The sequence below is a fragment of the Schistosoma mansoni genome, chromosome 4 (assembly GCF_000237925.1).
Source record: "Schistosoma mansoni strain Puerto Rico chromosome 4, complete genome".
In the NCBI taxonomy this organism is placed as follows: Eukaryota; Metazoa; Platyhelminthes; class Trematoda; order Strigeidida; family Schistosomatidae; genus Schistosoma; species Schistosoma mansoni.
This window is the reverse complement of record NC_031498.1, coordinates 3,680,890-3,702,460: the sequence shown is the minus strand read 5'-3', so window position 1 is coordinate 3,702,460 and position 21,571 is coordinate 3,680,890. Positions and strand designations below refer to the sequence as shown.

Genomic DNA, 21,571 nt, shown 5'->3' with positions numbered 1-21,571 from the left:
TTGGATGTTTCTAATAATCATTTATCCTTAATTTTTGTAATCAGAAGCGGGTATTTACCTCCCTTAGTTCGTTCCATGATTTTACTGTGGACACATGCAGTATACAGTCCATTATTTCATTCAGGAACGTAAAATCTTTAGATTCTAACGTTTTGGCATGACCCATAGAAATCTCAGTACTGGGGATTATTGGATGTACGAGGACTCTGGGAATCGCTTGTGTAAAGTGATTATTTTTCACACATGCCTTGTGAGTTATTATTATTATTCATGGTTCTGATAAAGTAGCTCATGATCAAAAACTCAATGCTTTATTGCGTCGTTTAATTGGGAAGAATATTACGGTGAATCCAAATGAGTGTTCATTTTGTGTATCTAGTCTTGACTGTTTTTGGTGCCTAGTTGATGATGACGGTTTTGAACCAAATATGAAGCAACTAGCTCCACTATCGAATGCATCATCTCAAGATAATATTACGAAACTAAGTTTGCTAGTAGGTGCTCTTCAATATTATTCTTGTTTTATTCCTAATTTCCCCTTGACCCCATCGTTTATTTCAAATCTTGACATCTAATCAATTTAAACGGGGTGAGGAACAAGAGTCATGCTTGCGAAGTCTACTAAAGTTTCCCCTAAGTGATGCTGTTCTTCGTACTTACTCTCCCAATGTTCATACTGAACTTATTACTGATGCATCACCTGTAGGTATTAGTGCAGTTTTTGAACAGAAAGGTAGACTGATAATCTGTGTTTCACGCACACTTACTGCTTCGGAACAAGGCTATCCATAAACTCAGCGAGAAACATTAACTGTGTTTTGGGTTGTAAAAAGACTTCATAAATATTTAGTTGGCAAGAAATCTGTTGTCTCATATCATGAGACTTCAAAGTTCACCTATCATCTTGAATAATCCTTGGCACGTTCCTCAGATTCTATGGTTCAACGATGTAGTATTGCTTTCAATGTCTATGACTATATGGTCCAGCACAGGAGTGCCAAATGAATTCAACATGTTGACTGCATTTCTCTGCAATCATTATAAGATGGACCTGTTAATACTTCACAGTGTTTGTTAGTACAACCTTTACTGGTGAGACGTCCAGATCTCATCAGAGGAACTCATAGATACATTGGATGTATACTTAGTGATATACGAAAAAGTTGGAATGCTAATCTGAAACGTAGGTTCCCTGTACATTTTCCAAAGCGGGATTAGCTATAAACTACCTCCGATGGTATTTTTGTCTAAATGATAGTGTTGTTATTCCTCCTTTATCACATAAATCCGTCCTTGAAGATCTTCATAGTGGATATTTGGGTGTTGAGAAATGAAGTCCTTGGCAAGGCTCACATATTAGTGCCCGGGGATAAATACAGATATATGTCGTACTGCAAACAATTGTGAAAAGTATCATAAGTTGAAACGTCAGCCTTTGAAATAGACTGCACGTCAAGTATCGTCTGAGGGCTGACAAGGAATTCACGCAGATTGTCGTGGGCCATTTCTTGGCCAATACTATGCACCTGTAGTCACTGATTCTTATTCGAAGTCGCACGAAGCTTTTCTCAAAACTTCACCGAATCGTCGCTTTACAATCGAAGAATTAAGAAACGCTCTTAAGTGGAAGGGGATACCAATAGTATTAGTGCCTGATAATAGCTCTCACTTTGCTGCAAACACAGTCAATTCTCGGTTGAGTGATATAGGGTCTAGACATCTGTTCACTGCTCTCACGAACCTTTGTTCTAGTGGTCAGGCGGAAAAGCTCGTCAGAACATTATAAACTACTGCTAAATTGCTGCTTCAACATTTTTTGAACTGGATAGGATAGTAGATACATTTCTATTGCAGTAGACAAGCGCTGAACATTCTGCAACAAAAGAGATCACATCAAATTTATCAATAAGAAAGAATCATCATTCGAATATGAGGTGTTTAGAGTCTTCAAAAATTACATATTATTGTGGAAATGATCTTCGACTAGCCACGAGGACCGTGGCAAAGAATATTGGAAAATATATTGTTCAAATTCCGAATACCGATGATTCAACCACACATAACCGAAATGTTGGTCGTATACAATTCCAGGAACCAGGTGAGTCCGTTCCGATCTCCGTTGTCAATTCTAATACCAATGGGTAGACTTTAGACCATACTAGTCTATAAAAAATACACAGCCAGACAAACACATGACGGACTGAAGGAGAACACGTATAATCGACTACAGAAATTTTGATTCCCAATCAAGCCTTGGCGGTCGCAGTACTTGTACTAAATGAAGATTTCTCTGTTCTTAATAGCACACTTATTACGAATTCCAAATATAATACTTCCACTTGTACTCACTCAGTTCTATCTGCTTACATTTCATTAGCTCAAGAATTCTTAGTTGCTAGATCAGTTTGAATACACGGGCTATCATACAGGCATCCTATCATGGTGGAATGTCTGTAGCCTCATATCCGCCATTTTTGAGTCCATGTTGACATTCATTAGATTGTTTTTTTTCGATATCGAACACTCACTTGTTTACCCACTCCACTTCCAGAAGCTTTCACGGTCCTGGATGCAACGATATTGACCATTTATGTCGCGGATTTTTTTCATACCCTTCCTTGAAAATTGGGAAGATAATGACACTTTCCAATATTTTGGAAGCTGCTGAGGACGAAATACATGTTTACATGGGTTATCATCTCTTTGAGGGAGCTTTTGTACAGATGTATTATATTTGGAATTCGTAACAAGTGTGTGATCGAAACAGAGAAATCATCAGTTAGAACAAATACCACAGTCAGGTAATCAACATGGTCACCATCTGTTTCAGCCTCTCATTTTAGACCGGGGCAGATGTTCGGTATAAAAATACCACAGGTATTTGGAGTTTTGATAACGCCTTAACCAGTAACACGTTTTATAATCGAAGTATGCCAACTCAGTCGCATCAGAAGTCAGAAGCAAATAAGTCCGAAGATATGTTTGATAGGCTATCGATGTATTGAGAAGTGATTAATCTAAGATGGCTAGTGGTTGTAGGAGATGTATGGGACAGTGTACCCACTAGTGGTCTGATGAGTTCAGTAAAACTTGTAGTGGCTTAGTTTTTTAATCAATCACCTTGATAACCGTTATTATATAAATCCCAACTGTGTTTGAATTCAGAAGGCATGAAGAAGCGGGGACTACAATTTATTAACGGATAGCACAGATAACAGTTACAAGCACATCGAGTGAATTGGGGTCAAAGATGCTAATATGTGTGAGCGAGCGAATACATTGGAGAACTTATAGTCAAGATGCAGCAAGGTAAGGCAGAAGTTATTAATAGGATTATAGCACATATAAACACGGGGAAGAGAATGATTCGTCGAGTGATATGTAAGCTAGAGAGAGATATCTACGTCAGCTGCCATATGATCAGGAGTACATGTTTATACAGGCATGATAATGATCGCATTTGTACAAAGAAATAGACGAGTTGTTAGTGACCGAATAACATTCTGTTAAATAAGTTAATAAAACGACTTGACAAAAAGTTAACTAAAATTGGAATTGATTGTAGAAGAGTTGCTATAATCTAATGCTCTAATCAAATGTTGAAGACTTACAGAGTTACTGATTTCGACTTTTTATTTACTGCTAAAGGTACACTGCTTCGACCAGAATGTTATATTTTTAGACTCCCAATTACCATAAGTGTATTATTTGAAAAGGTCTTCAGAATATTTCCTTTCGCGATTACCTAATGTCTGTTAGCCACTTGTTTGTTAGCAGAAAAAAAGGGTTGTGAGAACTGCTGGGTTTTTCAGCTTTACACCAGTTAAAAATCATAGAGAACTGAACAGATGATTCAACCTGTCATTAGCAATACTCATTGATGATCCCTATGGAGATTAAACCATGGACTGACGCTAAGTGCTTCTGGGTTTCAATATCTCCTTGACAAGCCAACATTAGATAAAAAAACGACAAATAGCTAGTTTTCTTAACTCTGTGTTCATGAAGCGTCCTAAAGATACGCCCTCATGATAGAGTGAATCATTCCATTACTGTAATTTAAAGTAAGTCTATGATCCAGTTGTGATACCAAAACTCAATTCTTCGAGACATCAACTATTCGCATGTTCTGATGACCTTATAATCTGTTCTGAACGAGTCGTTTTGTTGACTTGATACGAATAGAAATTAATTCTCTGTAAGTTTATGGACGCAGTAGTCTTAAAATCCCTAGGACATTTGTCGAGCAAGAATTTGATGTCAAAACCATATCCAAAGAACTGAATATGATAATTATTTATAATAAACAACGAAACTTCCCAAAGTGCAGTGGTAGGTTTATTTAATTATCACCTTACTAACCTTGACTCTTGGATGAACACATATAATAAACTTGGGCTCGACCTTTTATGGAAGAGTAGACTCAAACTAAATAATATCTTCTTCCTCAAAATACTTAATAAACGATCCTTTACATCCAACCAAGCAATTCAATGTGTAAATACTTCACATTACGACATTCGTAATTGCTTGTCAATAGCGAAACGAACATATTCTAAATTACCTCTCTATATGAAATACTTTACCTGTAACTTTTCTAGACTCTGGAATAATCTACCACGATCTATCCGTACGATAAAATCTCTCCCATTGTTTGTTCGCTGCATTGATGCATACTGCTCCTCTGAAAATGCATTAAATTTTCTAGCGCCTGTAAGTGTATCTTACTCCATAAGTGAGATTATAGGAACTTTAAATGTTTAACCACATACCTGCTGTCACTTTACATTAACACTGTCCCTATCAACCTTAAGTTATTTGAATAATAGCTAACATGAACAGTGGTAAACCTGACCGACATATTTCAGCAATTATTGTTTTGTTGTTCCGTGCTCTCTGTTTTAATTTCACTTTCTCTAGTTGTAGATAATTATCAATAATTCGTTCTGGCACAGGAAATAACCTTAAATAACACCGTTCATAAATCATCAGGCTATCCACTTAAGAAAAAATTAAAAGTTCCCTGCTGATGCATTGGATTGCCGTGATACATGTCATAAATAAACTACTTAACAATTACTGAACTAGCAAACTTAAAATAATCGCATATCACATGTTTGTTTTCTACATCTAATGTTACTATTTATATCAAATTGATCATGCCTGTAAACTGGCATGAATTCTGTAATTATTATTTTCAGAATATTATTATATATTTGTCAAATGCCCAAAAAGGACCAAGTGTACGGTTTGTTTGTCATTTTATCCCAGTCTATAATCATGTAAATAAACTCAAGGTTACTCATACAGTAACGAATGATCGAATATCAAGTATTTATTACTAAGTACTGGTGATCATTAAGTACAAAATATAATTATTACTTTACAGTGAGACACTACTGTATTTCAGTGGACATAAATGTAGGAAACTAATCAAATGACGGATCATGTTTGTGTTTCTTAGATTATTTCTACCCTACCTTAAATTAAACTGATGAAAATGAAAAACCAGATTACTTCTGTACCATTATATATATATACTTTTTGTCACCAGGTCGAATGTACAAACAGTTGTCAAATTGTTTTCAGCATAAACATCACCAACAATAGTAACGATAATAATATTATTAATAGTAACAATAATTATGATCGTAGTAACAATTATTATCAACAGTAATCATAACAGTATTAGTATTAGCAGTGCTAAGAATATAAATAGTCAAACTATAGCCGTACACACACACAAACAGAAAGGGTAAAAAAGTGGATGAGTGAAATAAGCCTATCAGTAAATCATAATAAATAAATTTATGTACAAAATATAAAATATATGTATGTTTTTGTGGGTATTTATAATGTAATAGTATGTATGTCAGTTAGTGCTTTCTATATGCGTGATTGTGAGCAAGCTATAAATAAATGACATGTGTATGAAACCATAAAAACAAGATTTTCCTTTATGCTTTTAGAAAAAAAAAGAGAAATTATGATCGCCAGCACTGCCATAATCATCTGATCTTGATATTCATCGTTAAGTAGATAAAAATTGAGTGAAGTGGAGAGAGAAAGGAGATGAGAATTATTTTTTATCTCGTGGCTTTTTCAATACAATGATAGGAAAGTGCAACGTTGGTTCTAAAGATATAAAGTGGACGGATAATATATATATATATATATTATATATATATATATATATATGACAGACAGTATAAAATGCTTTACAGAAAATTGTAATAAATCCATGCAAATCATGAGATTATTAATGTTTAGTTGTGCGATATTACTTTCATCTGCGCATATCATTACGCACTAAGTAGTATGTAAACGTTCCTTATATTTTTGCTTTTTGTATTTGTAACTTATGTTGTTAGACTATCGGATAAAATGGAGAGGATAAGTAAACAAATAATATCAATAATGGAGACACAAAGTCAGCTTAATAACGATATACAAATTGAGTAGACAAAATGAAATGAGAACTGAATTTTACCCAATTGAAAGACCATCACTGCTGAAGTTTAGATCTTCTCATATTACGGGTTGATTGAAATAAATAAAGTAGAATAGTGTAGAAGTAGAACACAAAATGAGAATGCGGAGGAAGGGAGGTAGATTCTGTATAAAAGAACCAAATAGTATTGAAAAAATGTAGTGTAGATGAGGGTAGGCAATGAAACCATATATATACTCTCCTTGTTCATTCATTAGCTCCTTTTCAAATACATATGAATAATATTAACGATTTGATAATATACACACCTATGTGTATATGTTAATATAAGATAACTGATGAAATTAAAAGATACGAGTTAACCAGAAAAAGAAAACATTAAACGCATATAAATCATGAGATCAAAATTGTTTTAACAACAAAAAAACAACTGGAAAAGAACATTGAATAGTAAAGGAAAAGTAAAACATGTGTACAATGGGGCAACAAAGAAACAAAACAGATAAGGCATAAAATATCAGATGAGATAATAATTTAGGTAAGAATAACTTGTTATCTTTTTGTCATTTAAAAGAAAGGAAAAATTCAAAAAAGAGATTGTGTTTACCATTAGTGTAACTCGATGAAATAATGACAACAAAATATCTGTTCGAAGATGGAGTGTAATACAGAGAGAGAGAGAGAGAGAGAGAGGGAGGGAGGGAGAGAGCAAGAGAAGTTAGGAAAGATAACAGTTCTGTTTTACATATTTAATTTGATTCAAAGTTCCCATTGATTATGACATTCGAATTATGATTAACCATTATATACTGTATTCAACTGAACATTAGATCTATCTGATTTACTTCCTTTCTCTTTGTAAATAATAATCACAATAGTAATAGGATTTGAACAGTTACTGTTCAAGAAAGAAATTCATTGTGATTGGACATTGAATAGGGAACATTCTTCTCCTTGTATTATAGATGTGAGTGCAAAAAGAAAATGTGTCAAATAAATAAATGATATTGAAGACTGTTCAAGACGTGGTTGTTTTATTTGTTACTGGAGCTGTAGCACTTGTTACAGGAGTTGTATTAGTAATATTCAAACTAACAGAAGGTACCTGAGGAGCTCGTTTCTTTTGTGATGCTGTAGTGGGAGGTCCAACAGAAGTATTACTACTATGTGGAACTACATTACTGACATTAGTACTAGTAGGAGCATTATTTATAGTGATGGAACAATCTAATCCGAGATCAGATGATGATGATAATATTTCGGTTGTTTTGATACCACCACTTTTATCTGAGTTAGAATTAGACAATTCTAATTGAGTTCTTTGTGTATCTTTGAGATTTCGTTCAGAAATATTTGTAGGCGTAGCTCTGTCCTCTATTTGTTCTACTCCATCACAATCGTTAGTAATCTGAAGTAAATGAAAAAATACAATTCTTTAGAATGAATCACAAAAATAAAAAAGATATTTGTTTTTGTATCTATGAAGTCAACTGCTTAAGTGGAGCAAGTTATACTGCTTAATGTTCTTGAAATTTGTTTCTCCATTTTCGTGAACACTTTCCAGTGCAGTTAAACAAAAGTACAGTCAAGATTATCAACAACTTCATCACAGTCAATCTAGACAAAACGAACCAAAAACCTAACATCAATCTACCATTTTCAATAGTCTACCATATCAAAAATAACTCGTCAAAAGTAGTCAGTCTCCAAATCCTTAAGAAGGCAGAGAAGATTGCAATAAGAATGTTTTAGAAACTTGAGATAAAATACACCTAAAAAGTGAGTTCATGCTAATTTCCCGCATCAGTGAACCTCATGTTCGATAATCTAGAAGTGATCTCTATTATAAGATGACCCGATATGCTTCATGTATACATCCTCTTTAAATCTGTTCTCGTAACCATTTTGTCCCTATACATCCAAACAATTTACCTAACGTTCACATCATATGCACTATCTCTGACTTAATGCCCATAATTCGGTTTATCACAAAACTCATGTTTGACCATTCCATTTTATTAGCAATTATGTTACTACTTCACTAATTCTACATTCTACGGATTTATCATAGTCATTATCCGCACAATTGGCGATGACCTAAAGCTCGATTGAAGAATACATTGCATGTCAATCACATGAACATTTAAAACACTAATTAATTTTTTTAACGAATAATCCTCAACTTAGATAAAGTGGTTTGGAAGAAATCATTTAAATATGTAGAATGATCATTGGCGGCCTGTTTAAACATCTGGGCTACCTGTTCCTGTCATCTAGATATTTCAACAAGTTATCTAATTTCGTTTGTTTTAATACATCATTATGACTATTAATCGCACAACCTATTCAGGTGCGTTTCTGAAAAGTGTAAGACCTTTCGCTGTAAAGGTTACAGAAGGCTTAATCAGAGATATCGTGGTTGCTGGCAATATGCAGCGAGAAGAATGTACATTATCCAGATGTCGATTGACTGGGCTGCTAAGTTCTAACTGGCGATCACTCAATATTTATCGTCAGGAAGGACGAAGAAGTAAGAAACGGAAACTTGTTGAAGTACTTTGTGCTGAGAATTCTATATTGTACCAAAAATATAATATTGAATAAAGCTAATAATAATATTCGTTATGAATTGATCGTAGTTAGCATACCATTAAGAACAAGGAAGCATCGGAGAGCCATTTCGTCCTAGTATAGGAATCCCTCAACAATGTACATACTCATCAAGGTTCGAATCTAGGAGTGAAAGACTAACCTGTAGACCACTCAGTCGGCACCCAATGGTTTCATTTTTTAACTGAAATCAACTTGCAGTATTGCACAATCATCTTTCGATTGCATTAATGAGTAACTGCCTCACACTCTATATGGCTGAACTCCATTTGTCACTTCCTCTCATCAGAACTGTGAGATAGTTTTGATGGAGCAATTATCGAAAAACGTGTACCTTATGGGACTAATATAAGAGTTATTGTTATTATTTATACATTTATTGCATATTTATCAGATAACTGTAGCACTGTGTTTCCATATTGTCTTTATTGTAAGCTTCCAGTGAACCCACTAGCTATTGTTGTAAGTGTTAGTATTCCTTATTTATGGTTAATCATTCATTCACTTTTCCGCCCTTATTCTTTTCTACTTCTGAGGTAGTTACGCTTGTATTTTAATTTCATATTCATGTTAATGTATGATCAAGTAATTAATCTGCATTATTTTATGAGTCACTCACATAAGATATACTACCGCATTACTGCCTGCTGTGTTGTATTATCGGACTAAAAACTGGTTTAGAACAATGACATACGTTCGGGATCAATAAGAGTTAGGATTTTGTCAACCTTAGCTCAACGTTAGCCTTCCCACTCAAAGCCCATACTTAGTTGAAGCTTGGGAAGCTAGGCGATAACCTATGTAGTATATATAGATTAGTGACATATTACATGATTTTTAGTGATGTTATATCCCGTGGGGATTTATGAATGGTAACTTCGAGAACTATTTATAGACCAATATGATATGTATATTTCCTATTGTATAATTGTTAAGTAACTAAACTGTTCATATTCGTGTTCCTCTTATTATAAGCTTTGTTTTTACCTATAGACTATTATTATACGATTTACCATTCTTGAGTTATCCCTAGTCCATTAATTACTGTCCCCCCTATTCACAGTCACATTTGGCCAAATCTTGTACAAATGTTATTTTCTATTTTATGGTACGATGTGGTCAGTTTGATTGGTATATAAACCCAGTATGTTTGTGAATAATGATTCATATTGCAGGGGCTGTTATTGGTGTTCTGGATTTAGCTGGCTGGGCTAGGCAGATAGCAGGACTGATAAGTACTCAAGACTACTCACACGGCTTTTGTGTATCATTGGGCGATCAATAAATTCACTGCTCTCCAATTGGCGGTCTTATATCACCCAATCAATATAACAAGTGATAAATCTTCTCTCTCGATATCGTTTAAATTTTCTTAAAAACAATTTGCACTCAAAATTAGTTAATAATGAAAAAATAACTATTATTATTATGTACGGTTTGTATATATTGTCGAATTTTACAGTTTCTTTCACAGACTGATCTTACTTAGATAACCTACTCCTATGACTAATGTACTGATGTGCCAAGAATTAAATTATTGTAATCTAGTCAACCTGTTATCTATAAGAAACTATTAACATCATTATCAAATTGTACAAATCTCTGCACAAAACATCTATCTAAAATCTATTTTTCATTATAAATTGGAAAAGAAAACAAAGACGAAAAATAAAATAAACCACATACAGCTGTTTCATTAAATCCGTCATCTGGATAACAAATATCTTGACCTTCAAATTTTGCACGAGCTCTATTTGCTGCAACAACAGCAGCGGCTTCCATTGCTAGTACTCTAGGAGCTGGTCCAATACTAGCCGCTGCAATTGGTACGTTAGCACGAAAACGTTGTACAAGTTGGGTTAATTCTTTAGCTAATATAGCACGAGCTGATGTATTCGATGTAGGTATTTGTAATGTTAAAGCCAATTGTTGAGGATTTAAATCTGGATGTAAACCGATCACACCGCCATGTACGCCAGATCCATTTAAATTTGGTGCATATTCTTTTAGACCAATTTCATCTAACCAAGCTTGGACACGTTCACATGACCAAACTAATAAATCTAATTGTTGTTAAATGTAAAATAAAAGAGAGAATGGTGAGCTTTTCAAAAATATATGGTAAGTAAAAATAAATTACTTAAACGATGACATATCCCAGTATAGTTCTACAGAGGTAAGAGAAAAGCGGTTAGAAGTTTTATTCTCCAACATTTAGTCGATTCTAATCACTTCACTAATCCACAGGTTGGTTTTATGGTTGTCTATAGAACACGTAGAAATCTACCCAAACTTCTTAAAACATCAGAACCTCACAGCATTTATGAGATGAAGCCGGAACTCTTATCTGCTTTTCAGCTCAGACATTTAGAACGATGGGCGGAACGCCTTAAGGAGCAGTTCAGCTGGCCTTCAGCTACTCTACAACTACCCGACATTCCCAGACAGCCTGAATGGAACATTGAAGTAGGTCCCCTGACTCTAGGTGAAGCTCAAACGGCCATAGCTAATCTGCAACGAGGAGGGGCAGCTGGTTCAGATGGATTGGCTCCAGAGGTCTTTAAGGATGGTGGTCCAGCTTTAGCGACTAGGTTGATTAATATTTTAGCTAAAATCTGGGAACTGAATGTAATCTGATCTGACTGGTCACAATCACTGATTGTTCCAATGTATAACAGGGGATCAAAATCATCCTGTGATAACCATAGAGGAATTAGCCTGACTAACATAGGGTCTAAAATACTTGGCTGAATAATTATCGGGCGCCTAACTAAGACTCGTGAAATGCAAATATGAGAAAAACAGGCCAGCTTCAGACCTAGTCGTGGCTGAATCGACCACATGTTCACCATTCGTCAGGTTTTAGAGCACAGGCATGCTTATTGGCGTTCGACATTGATAGTTTATCTTGACTTGAAAGCAGTATTTGACTCTGTAGACCGAGAGGCTCTGTGGCAGTGTCTGTCGTTGAAAGACATATCTCACAAGTACATAAACTTTGTGAGGGCTCTTTACTCGAACACTACTAGTCGAGTTAGAGCTTGTGACGAACTGCCATCTGATTTTGTATCCTCAAGTGGTGTCCGTCAAGGCTGTCCACTATCTCCATTTCTGTTTAATTTCATCATAGACCTACTGTTGGAAATAACGTTCCGTCGACTGACATGTAAAATATCCATGTAATAAAAGCCTTCTATACGAAGACAATTTATTGATAGCTTAATTGACTGAAGAATTTATCGTGCATGAAATAACTGTTATACTTAAGCTTGAAACTTGCTACGAGTGTGCTACATAACTCTCTGTTCATATGGGAACAAATCCATAGCTTTCGGAAATTGTAACGAGAACAACATACTAGTTAGACCATTGTGTTCTCGTAGTAAGAAGTGTATGCAGTCTACAGTATAAACTCACTAACCTATAATTCTTCGATATGTGATTGGGGCTAACTTAAAATTCGAATAATCATCAATAAGTCATCTATCTAAATTTTATAGAACAGATGGATTGTGACTAGCAGTGAAATCTAGGGTTTACATTTCATCTTGCTTGGGATTTGTCAACTGGATTTACCTCCATCCTAATGTGTTGATGTTCACGTTGAGAGTTCAACCAAGTAACTTTCGCTTCAAGTCGACATTCTATCACTAAGTAACAAACAAACTGACTGGTTGACTTATATATAAAACAAAATAAGACTAGAAAGTGATAAATTGTTCTAGAAAACATATCCAAAGTTAGGACAGCATTAAACGAAATGAATTCAATATTTATGATCAATGCTAATCATATAAATGTATTATTAGATAAATCCTTATTTATTTAAAATGTCATTCTCTAATCAGTAATTGAACATTTTTGATTTGAACAATGTATAAACAATTTATTCTACTTTCTTTCACACTATTTCATATTATCAATCAATCAATCAATTACAAAATAAGAAAACCTATCACTTGTGTAAAAAAAAGTAACATGTTGTGTTTATTTTCACTGTATAAAAAGGTTGATTATTTCGTCAGTACATTGGATATTATTTTTTGCTCAATGTGTAACGTATCACTTACCAGTTATCATCATTTATTCTCATCAGTTTTAATGTAGGAAGTAACTACTACTATGGATTTGGTGTTTATCTTGTTGTGCTAATGAGGTGTGGCAACTTGGTTCGATGCATATATGTGCTTGGTCATATGTTGTAGCTGAGTGACTGACTGACATAAAACTAAGAATTAATTCACAAGAAGTTTGAATAATGTTTTAAAAGTAATAAGAGGTAGGTACTCAGTATAGTTACATAAATAAAGGTGAATCCAAATCAGTCAGTAGTTTGAGTGTTGAACATCTGGTCGAATTCAGATCATCAATCTCTATTAGAATCTTCATTCAAAACTATTCATAAAATTAGAAGAACTGTTTCTAAGGATCATTGAATAAGAAACTTATTTGTAGTAGTAGCTTTGGCAACTTCTTAATTCAAGCCTGGTTTCTGTGTTGTGAAGCGGTGTGTCTGAGCCCTTATTTTAACAGTGCTGACATACCCCCTATTTTTTGCTATGTAAGTTGTTTTTTAACAGATTCTCATTTTAATATGGAGGATATGGTAGAGATGGATAAATTTGCATAGTTTACATCACGAACTGATCTTTGTTAGATCAGAATTGAAAACCAGGAAGCACTAGACACCTATTCCATCCTAGTATGGGGGCCCCCTCAGCAGTGAGCATCACAACCCCACCACAGGTGATCAAACCCAAGACCTGAAGGCTCGAGTGTGAACACCTAACCCCTAGACGACTGAGCTAGTATTCCATGATGTGTATATTTAACTCCGATAAGTTCGTGGTGCTGCACTATGACCTTGCAATACCTTACACTCGACATTGCTAAACTCCACTTGTTTCGACTTGTCATTAAAACTCTTGAAATTGTATCTTGACGTCAGTCACTACTGAGCACGAGATTATTATTATTAGTAGTAGTATAGAAGTTTTGTGAACATTATTAAATTTTTATTTCAACTAATTTCCGAAGCCTTTTTTAAACAATTTTACATATCCTAGAATACCACCATGTGTAATATTACGTATAATAAATACAAACATATAGCTTTAGAGAATGACACTGTTGTAAAGAAAACTTTCTTTACCAAACTGTAATTTTTTTTGTTTCATGACGTAGTAGGTGAAGTGAATTGACTGACTGAATTGTTTTATGTGAAGAACAAAATAAATCTGTGCTTTCAATTGTATAAATGTATTAATTCCAATTTACGCCTTATTATTCGAAATGTTTACGCTCAATCTTTTTACGTTATGACTGTTAATTTTGTCTGTTTATCTGTCCATATTTTTTTAAAGATCCATTCTAATAGTTTTATTCTTTATATTGAATTTGCCTCCTCTTTTTCTAACCTGTTTTACTATGTGATAATGTGCGACATCAAATATAAAGTATTAACACTTACAATCTATTGATCAGTAAAGTGATCAAGATCATTTTCATCTGGTTCATTTAGCGCTTATCAAATTCTGTCAGTCAAATAGCATTGTGGCTTACTAGTTCAAGTGACTCAGCATTTCCCAGACTGTTTTGAAGTTAGATGGATGGATCCAGTCGGTGGAAAACTCTGAAACTAGGTTTTATCGTAAAATGATAATGGCCCCTCAAGGCGCGCTTGTGCAGTGAACGGGAATACAAGTGAGGACAACCAGATGTATTTGAATACAAAATTACAGAGTATGTCAATAAAATCTGAAAGCCATACAGTAAATACTCCATTTGCTAAATGTCAATCCATTGTCTCAGATTCTATTGTTCCTTCATTTCCATACCAATCAGTCTCTGTTCTCGTTCTCTTCTCTTCGGTCTTCTCAACCTTCTGCCTCCAAGCATTCCACTTTTGATTGAAGATACATACTACTTATATCTCTGCCAACATCAGTAGCACACACTACACTTGTAATCTTTAGAGAACTGAAACATTCAGCGGGATTCAAATCCGCATTCACTCAGCTTCATAATTGAAGATGTAAAAGGTGAGCTACTTTAGTCGAGACTAAACTCCTGTAGGAGTAAGATGTAATTACAATTGACTAATCACTGAACACTAAAATACTAGATTTTATTGTTTCATCCAGTTGAATAATTCATATCAATCCGAAATTGAACAAATTAGTGATTTCTTAGATTAAAATTCGCTTGAAAAACCAATTAACCAATTAGAAATTAAATCTAGCTAATTTAAGATGAATATTTTTATGTTTTTTGGGTACAAAGCTATGACCTGTACGAAATCAACTCGAAACAGAACGGAATAGATTTTAGAGCTGATAGATCTAAATAAACAAAATATTGCTTTGTATTGTGAATCAATTAATCATGATCAACGTGAAGCTTGACACAAAAATCCATTAACACAAGCCGTCCTACTGTATTAACATAACAAGATGCATTAGCAAACAAGATGAATAACACAGGAATCAAAATAGAAATAATGATGAGAAAGACTAAGGATTGAGAGTAGGGTTCGAAAGGATTGAACGAAAAAACATATATGAGGGAATACTGGGTTTAAGAGCCAAGATAAGATAAGGAATAAATGTATATACGCCATTGCATTGTGAATCAAGTGAAGTTTAAAAAATTAAAATAATGGGTTTCAACAGGATATTAAGATAGTGTTGTACAGAGTCCTGAAGATGGACGATAAGTGGTTTCGTGTTCTTCGTTTATCCTAAGAATTTCGCATTCGACCTTATGTAGATTGTTGGCGAGTAATAATTTAAAGATGTGAAGTCAGAAACAGACAGTTTCCTAGTATTAAATTCATGTTTTTCAGTAATTGTTATTAACTAATATAAGTCAACAGAGTAAACAGTTCACAGATTAACCTTAAATAGAAAAAAAGCCCAGTTACATCAAGATTAAAATATTACGTAAACATACCAATACTATCAGGATGAGCAGCTTCACGTTGTCTACGTTCTAATTCCAATCGATCATAATTTAACCGTTTTAAACAAACAATACCATATAATAAACTAGTCCTATGTAAATTATCAACCATTTTTAAATGTGTTCTTAAATCACGTTTGGTTAAATGATCAAGCATCCGTGAATCAACTAAACATTCCATAAACGCTGGACGATATTGCGCTAAACCAAGACTAGGAAGCCACACATTACCAACCCATTCATGATTCATATCACCGAAAGCAAGACGACTATAAAAAATTTACATTAAAAAAAACAGGAAAAAGTTCATTTATAAATTAACATGATGAAACATATTCGTCTGCATAATGTTACAAAGTATAGGCGCACATAAGCCAAAAGAAACTGATCGATCGCAGTCCCAAACATTAATGGAAAGATCCAAACAATCAATACAAAAATGACTTCAACTTCACCCCATTACACAAGTCAATGGATACCTGGAATCAATAGCTAAGTGGATAAGGTGATGGCATTTGAAGCCAATAGTATCGGGTTCGAGTCTCCGAGTAAACATCAACTCTGAGATACAGATACATCCAGCTGACGAGTCCCAAATAGGATGAAATCCGCGTCCTGAATTCCACTGTTAGCCATCATCCATCATTGTTTATAATGCTTGTCATTTACGGTTTGAACAATGGATTAATCTTAGTTAGACAAATATTGAACACCAAGAAATATTAGATAGCTGTTTCGAACCAGTAGCACCACACACCCATGATCCTATCAAGGATTAGATCCAGAAGTTTTAGGTCTAGCAGTAACTAACTTTTAGACCACTGAACTGGTATCCAATAGTTTTCATTTATAACTTCAACCATTTCGCAATATCTCACAGATATCTTTCAATATCAATGGTGAGTAAATCTATCAATTTCGATAATTGTTGAACCTCTCAGTTAGCTAAAAGTTAAGACAGGTTAATAGAAGAGTGAATTAACAAAGTTTGCATTTTGAAGATAGTTATTATTTGTCTCTACACTTCGTAAAATAAACTAAAGTAAGGAAATTTCCCGATGTCAGAGAAACAAGAATCGCGAGTCTATAATATTGAAAACTTTATATATATATATATATATAATTTACCTTGTACTAGGCTTAGGAACTGGAGTTGGTGAAGTTAAAGCAACCATTTCTTGTATAGCTAAACGTAGTTTAAGTCGATGCAATGGATTGCTAATACCAATTTCACGTTGTATTTCTTGTTCAGATAATGATGCCATTATTGCACCAGATTTAACATTCGCTCTACAAGCAGCTACATACCAAGCGGGCATGCTAACCCAAAGCTAAAAGAAAAAATAAAGGAATAACCTTAGAAAATTTATTTACTGTTTTGAGGATAAAAATGTTTTAGTTAAACTTGGTTTAAGTTATTATATGTTGATGACAGTAAAGTTGATGTTTTCATCCACAATATGGTCTTTGGAATGGTCTATTTTGTAGATGTTAGATAACACTAATCAAAATCGATTGAGATGATGTAGATAAGCCATATTCTTTACTTTATCTTTCATGACGAATAAAAGATTATTCTGTTCTAATCATTTGACACAATTTAATTTGTTTCTCTTAAACAATATTTTCTACACAATGGATGAACTGTGGAGATCAGTGAAATCCAGAAGCAGGTTTCGTTTTGTTCGGAACTGTATCGCAGTATTGATGTTCACATTCGGACTCAAACCAAACTGGATTTATATTGATAAGTTGGACCAACCTGAAGCTATCCAAATGATAAGTTCATGCAATTGGCAAAAAAATGGATTGCATTTTTAAGGAATGAGACATGTCATTGATGATTTAATCCTCTAAGCGATAGATTCTAATTTCGCCTCAGTCAATAAGCTTCCATCTCACGTCCAGTCTTTTCAATTGTGTAGCCAACTGAGCTTGTGTTATTGGAAGATTCTGTATCAGTACTGAAATTGGTTACCAAACAACATAAAACACATGCCGACAAATGCTGACCGAAACTTAATCATGAGTATTAACAAGATAATTCAAACTAGATCTCAAGATAATACGTTGTTTATGAATGGTTAGCTGAGTACAATTCCAAATAAACATCTATATAGAATACCATATACATATAATACATATTGAAATATACTTAATATGAATAGTGTTCACAGTCAATCTCCAAACAACAGCAAGACAGATAACATTTATAATGATAAATTCATAATATATTTTTAATACCCCATCTAATGAGTAAAAATTGAATTTTTGTTTTTTGATGTTTTACTTATTCTCTAAAGAAACAATTTACACTAATTTGACAGCAATTATAAACCCCAATTTACCATCCTTCAAAATATTACGTAAATTGTCATTATTATTACAAACAATCCATCTAATTCACTTCATTTTGTTTGAAATTATCAGGTGAAATTCTGGCAGTGATGCCTATCAACATTTATATTCATTAAAAAATACCATGAATATAATTCTACCTTTCAATTTCATTATAATTCTTAAAGAACCTTAGATGAATTTGAGAGAGAAAACAGGAATTTGTCCCATTGACAATACACAGAGTTTTCCAAAATAATGCTGTTGAGCTGAACTGCATTATTTCCACACACACACACACACAATATAGTCAATAAATAATGTAGTACGTGTATATGGAACATTTAAAGTCGAAACAAATAGTTTGGTTTATAAATGAATAATATAATTATACCGCTGACAAGAAAATGCTTTTCAAATTAGATGTACTACTCAAAAGAAGAAGTAAATAATACAAAAATAAGATAAAATAAATTATGTACCCATCAAGAACGATACCTACATAAAACCTATCCAGTTCATTATAGCATGATTTATGAGACAGTATTAATTATTCATTTTCGTGTTGGTTATTTGAATCTCCATATTGACGTTTATGATTTTAATTGATCCATCCCTTACTGACATTCAAACAACCAATACAAAAATGGCTTAAACTTCACCCCATTACACAAGTCAATGGATACCTGGAATCAATAGCTAAGTGGATAAGGTGATGGCACTTGAAGCCAATAGTATTGGGTTCGAGTCTCCGAGTGAACATCAACTCTGGGATACAGATACGTCTAGCTGACAAGTCCCAAATAGGACAAAACGTGCGTCCTGAATCCCAATGTTATCCATCATCCATCTCGGCTGATAAGCATTAGTCATGTTCCAATATATATATTCTCATCTATGTACTTCAGTGTTGTGGTAACTTACTCATACTCATCAAATGTCTCTTGTATTAAATAATATGAAACAGTCAGGTTGATAGTAGTACAGTTATTTCTATTTAAAAAGTAATTATAAAGAAATAATGATAATGATTCAATCGAAAATATCTTTGTCTTAGATTAAAATTGAACTAATATGGATGATGTGTTTATGTTATAGGCGAAATTAGTACAGATTGATACTGTAATTCAGTAGTACAGTTCAATTTAATCCTAAGAAAATATTTACTGAATCGAATAGTAAATTAATCTATAAGAATTGTTGAGTTATTTTCCTTTGTTTTAAAGAAAAACACATGAGAATATATTAACTCTAATTCAAAGGATACTGTGAACAATTACAAAAGTTTTAGCTAGTCAACTGGAAAACTGATAAAATATGACTTTGTTTTCAAAGAAACAAAAAAAGAGAATATCTAACAGACATTAACTGTACCTCAAGCCATGCTACTACTGTAGGGCCATTCCATTGTGCAAATGGTAATCTAGCCATCATAGCTTGTTCTAATAACTCCTCCTTTTTCCAACGTCGACGTTCTTCAGGGACTTGTGGTGGTAGTGTTGTATTAGCCAGTTGACCACCACTACTACCCATAGTCAAAGACATAGGATTTGGACTCATTATTCTACTATTTGATGGAATAGTTGATTCAGAAAGACTTCCTGACACAGTAGATGACGAAAGTGGTGATATAGATCCTCCAGTAATAAGATTTGGTCCATTACATCCATCATCTAGTGTTTAAGCAAAATGGAAAATACAAGAATAATACATAATAATAGGTATTTGTTAAATATTAGGATGGATGATATGTTAACTTTATTCCAGAACACTTAAACCACAAGATAACAATCGATAAACAATGTACTCGAATCGATACAAGCTTAAGAAAACGATCTACCTACCCTTTTATATTAGAACCAGTATTCATGATTGTCACCTCAGTTAAATATGATTTCACATACATTTTGTAAGGGTGTATCAAAAAGTGATATGACGACCAATGGCATAATCGATAGGAGTGCGAATGACATAAGAAATTGATTTTTGCCATTCGTATGTAACATATATTCACGTCTTAAGAAGGAGTAATTTTATAGCTTAGTTAATTAGTTATACCTGTTAGTTATAGATGCAGAATTGTATGAGTATGGTAAATATGTGTGCACACTGTAAGTCGTTGAATCATTATTGTTCAATATAACTTAACTGAATATATACCAAATCTGACTGCAAATAAAGTGGTGCATTTTTAAGCCATTTTTGATTTATTTTGAGGGTCTGATAAATCTTTAAATCTTAATCACCGGCCTTTGACTTTTGCATCTCATGCCTTTTCTCTTGTGTTCAAGCTGTCTTGTAGGATTTGGTCTGGGGTTATTAAAAGCGGCTAGGAAATCGGATCGAGCGTTCAATTAACAGACCTATCATAAAGCTCAGGTCTTTAAAATTTACGCGTGTTGTTTTCAGTTACTTAATACAAGATAGGAAGTAAGTGTTAGGTAGTCACAGATATTCAGGAGAAAACACTGCAGTCAGCTTCCGTTTCAGTTTGCCCTCACCAATAAGGTATACCCACAATTTTGAAGGAATTGATGTTCCCTGTAAGGTTCGAACATGAGTCACCTAGCTTCATGGTAAGTTCATGAATTCAATAAAGGGTTTGATTCAAAAATGTCATCTAATAAACGGCCAACAGCTTATCACAATTATTTCCTAAATAGTCGAACGTGAAAAGTTTCTCATGATTTCAAGCTCTATTAACTTCCAAATAACTAAATTAACAACTTGTGACTGCATTTAATTCTCCCTAGTTTATTTAAAAATTATTCAGATAGTATGAAACAATGACATGGATTATTTTCTAAATTATTGAAAGCCCCTTATATAAAGAAAATTATCTAAATACATTCATTTATATAAATTTGTACAACCCAGATAAGATAATGAATAATCTTTACGATCTTCAATCTCAAAAAAGAACAAGTAACATTGTATAGTAAGAAACATTTGACGAATTCTTTAAGAAGAGTTTGCAACATTTCAGAAATAACCACCCATGGGTTTTGTTAAAACAGAACTTGTTATCATCATGTTTCTGTATTCAGAGTATTTCCACTTTAGAGATTTAGAATTCAACATGCGGTTTCATAAATTAAATCAATTTTAAAATAAGCACAAACGTCATTTAATGTCCAAAATGAGCAATTGTCAACTTTTTCAAGTGCCTCTTCTATCTTTGAAATACCTTTCGAGATAGTTAGACAAACTCCC

At 33.7% G+C, this 21,571-nt stretch overlaps 1 protein-coding gene across 1 annotated transcript in view; it reads right to left on the bottom strand.

Annotated features, from left to right (window-relative positions):
* Positions 1–6,291: 6,291 nt before the first annotated feature.
* Smp_149910 (lar interacting protein (lip)-related protein) overlaps positions 6,292–21,571 on the bottom strand; it is a gene marked incomplete at its 5' end in the record, with an annotated part of 89,268 nt that continues 73,988 nt past the window's right edge. The window contains 5 exons of the mRNA XM_018796568.1: positions 6,292–7,859; positions 10,748–11,124; positions 16,013–16,290; positions 17,150–17,352; positions 19,733–20,031. Of these exons, the coding sequence (XP_018651697.1) occupies positions 7,470–7,859; positions 10,748–11,124; positions 16,013–16,290; positions 17,150–17,352; positions 19,733–20,031 (1,547 nt within the window). The 3' untranslated portion in view covers positions 6,292–7,469. The remainder of the gene's footprint in view (positions 7,860–10,747; positions 11,125–16,012; positions 16,291–17,149; positions 17,353–19,732; positions 20,032–21,571) is intronic.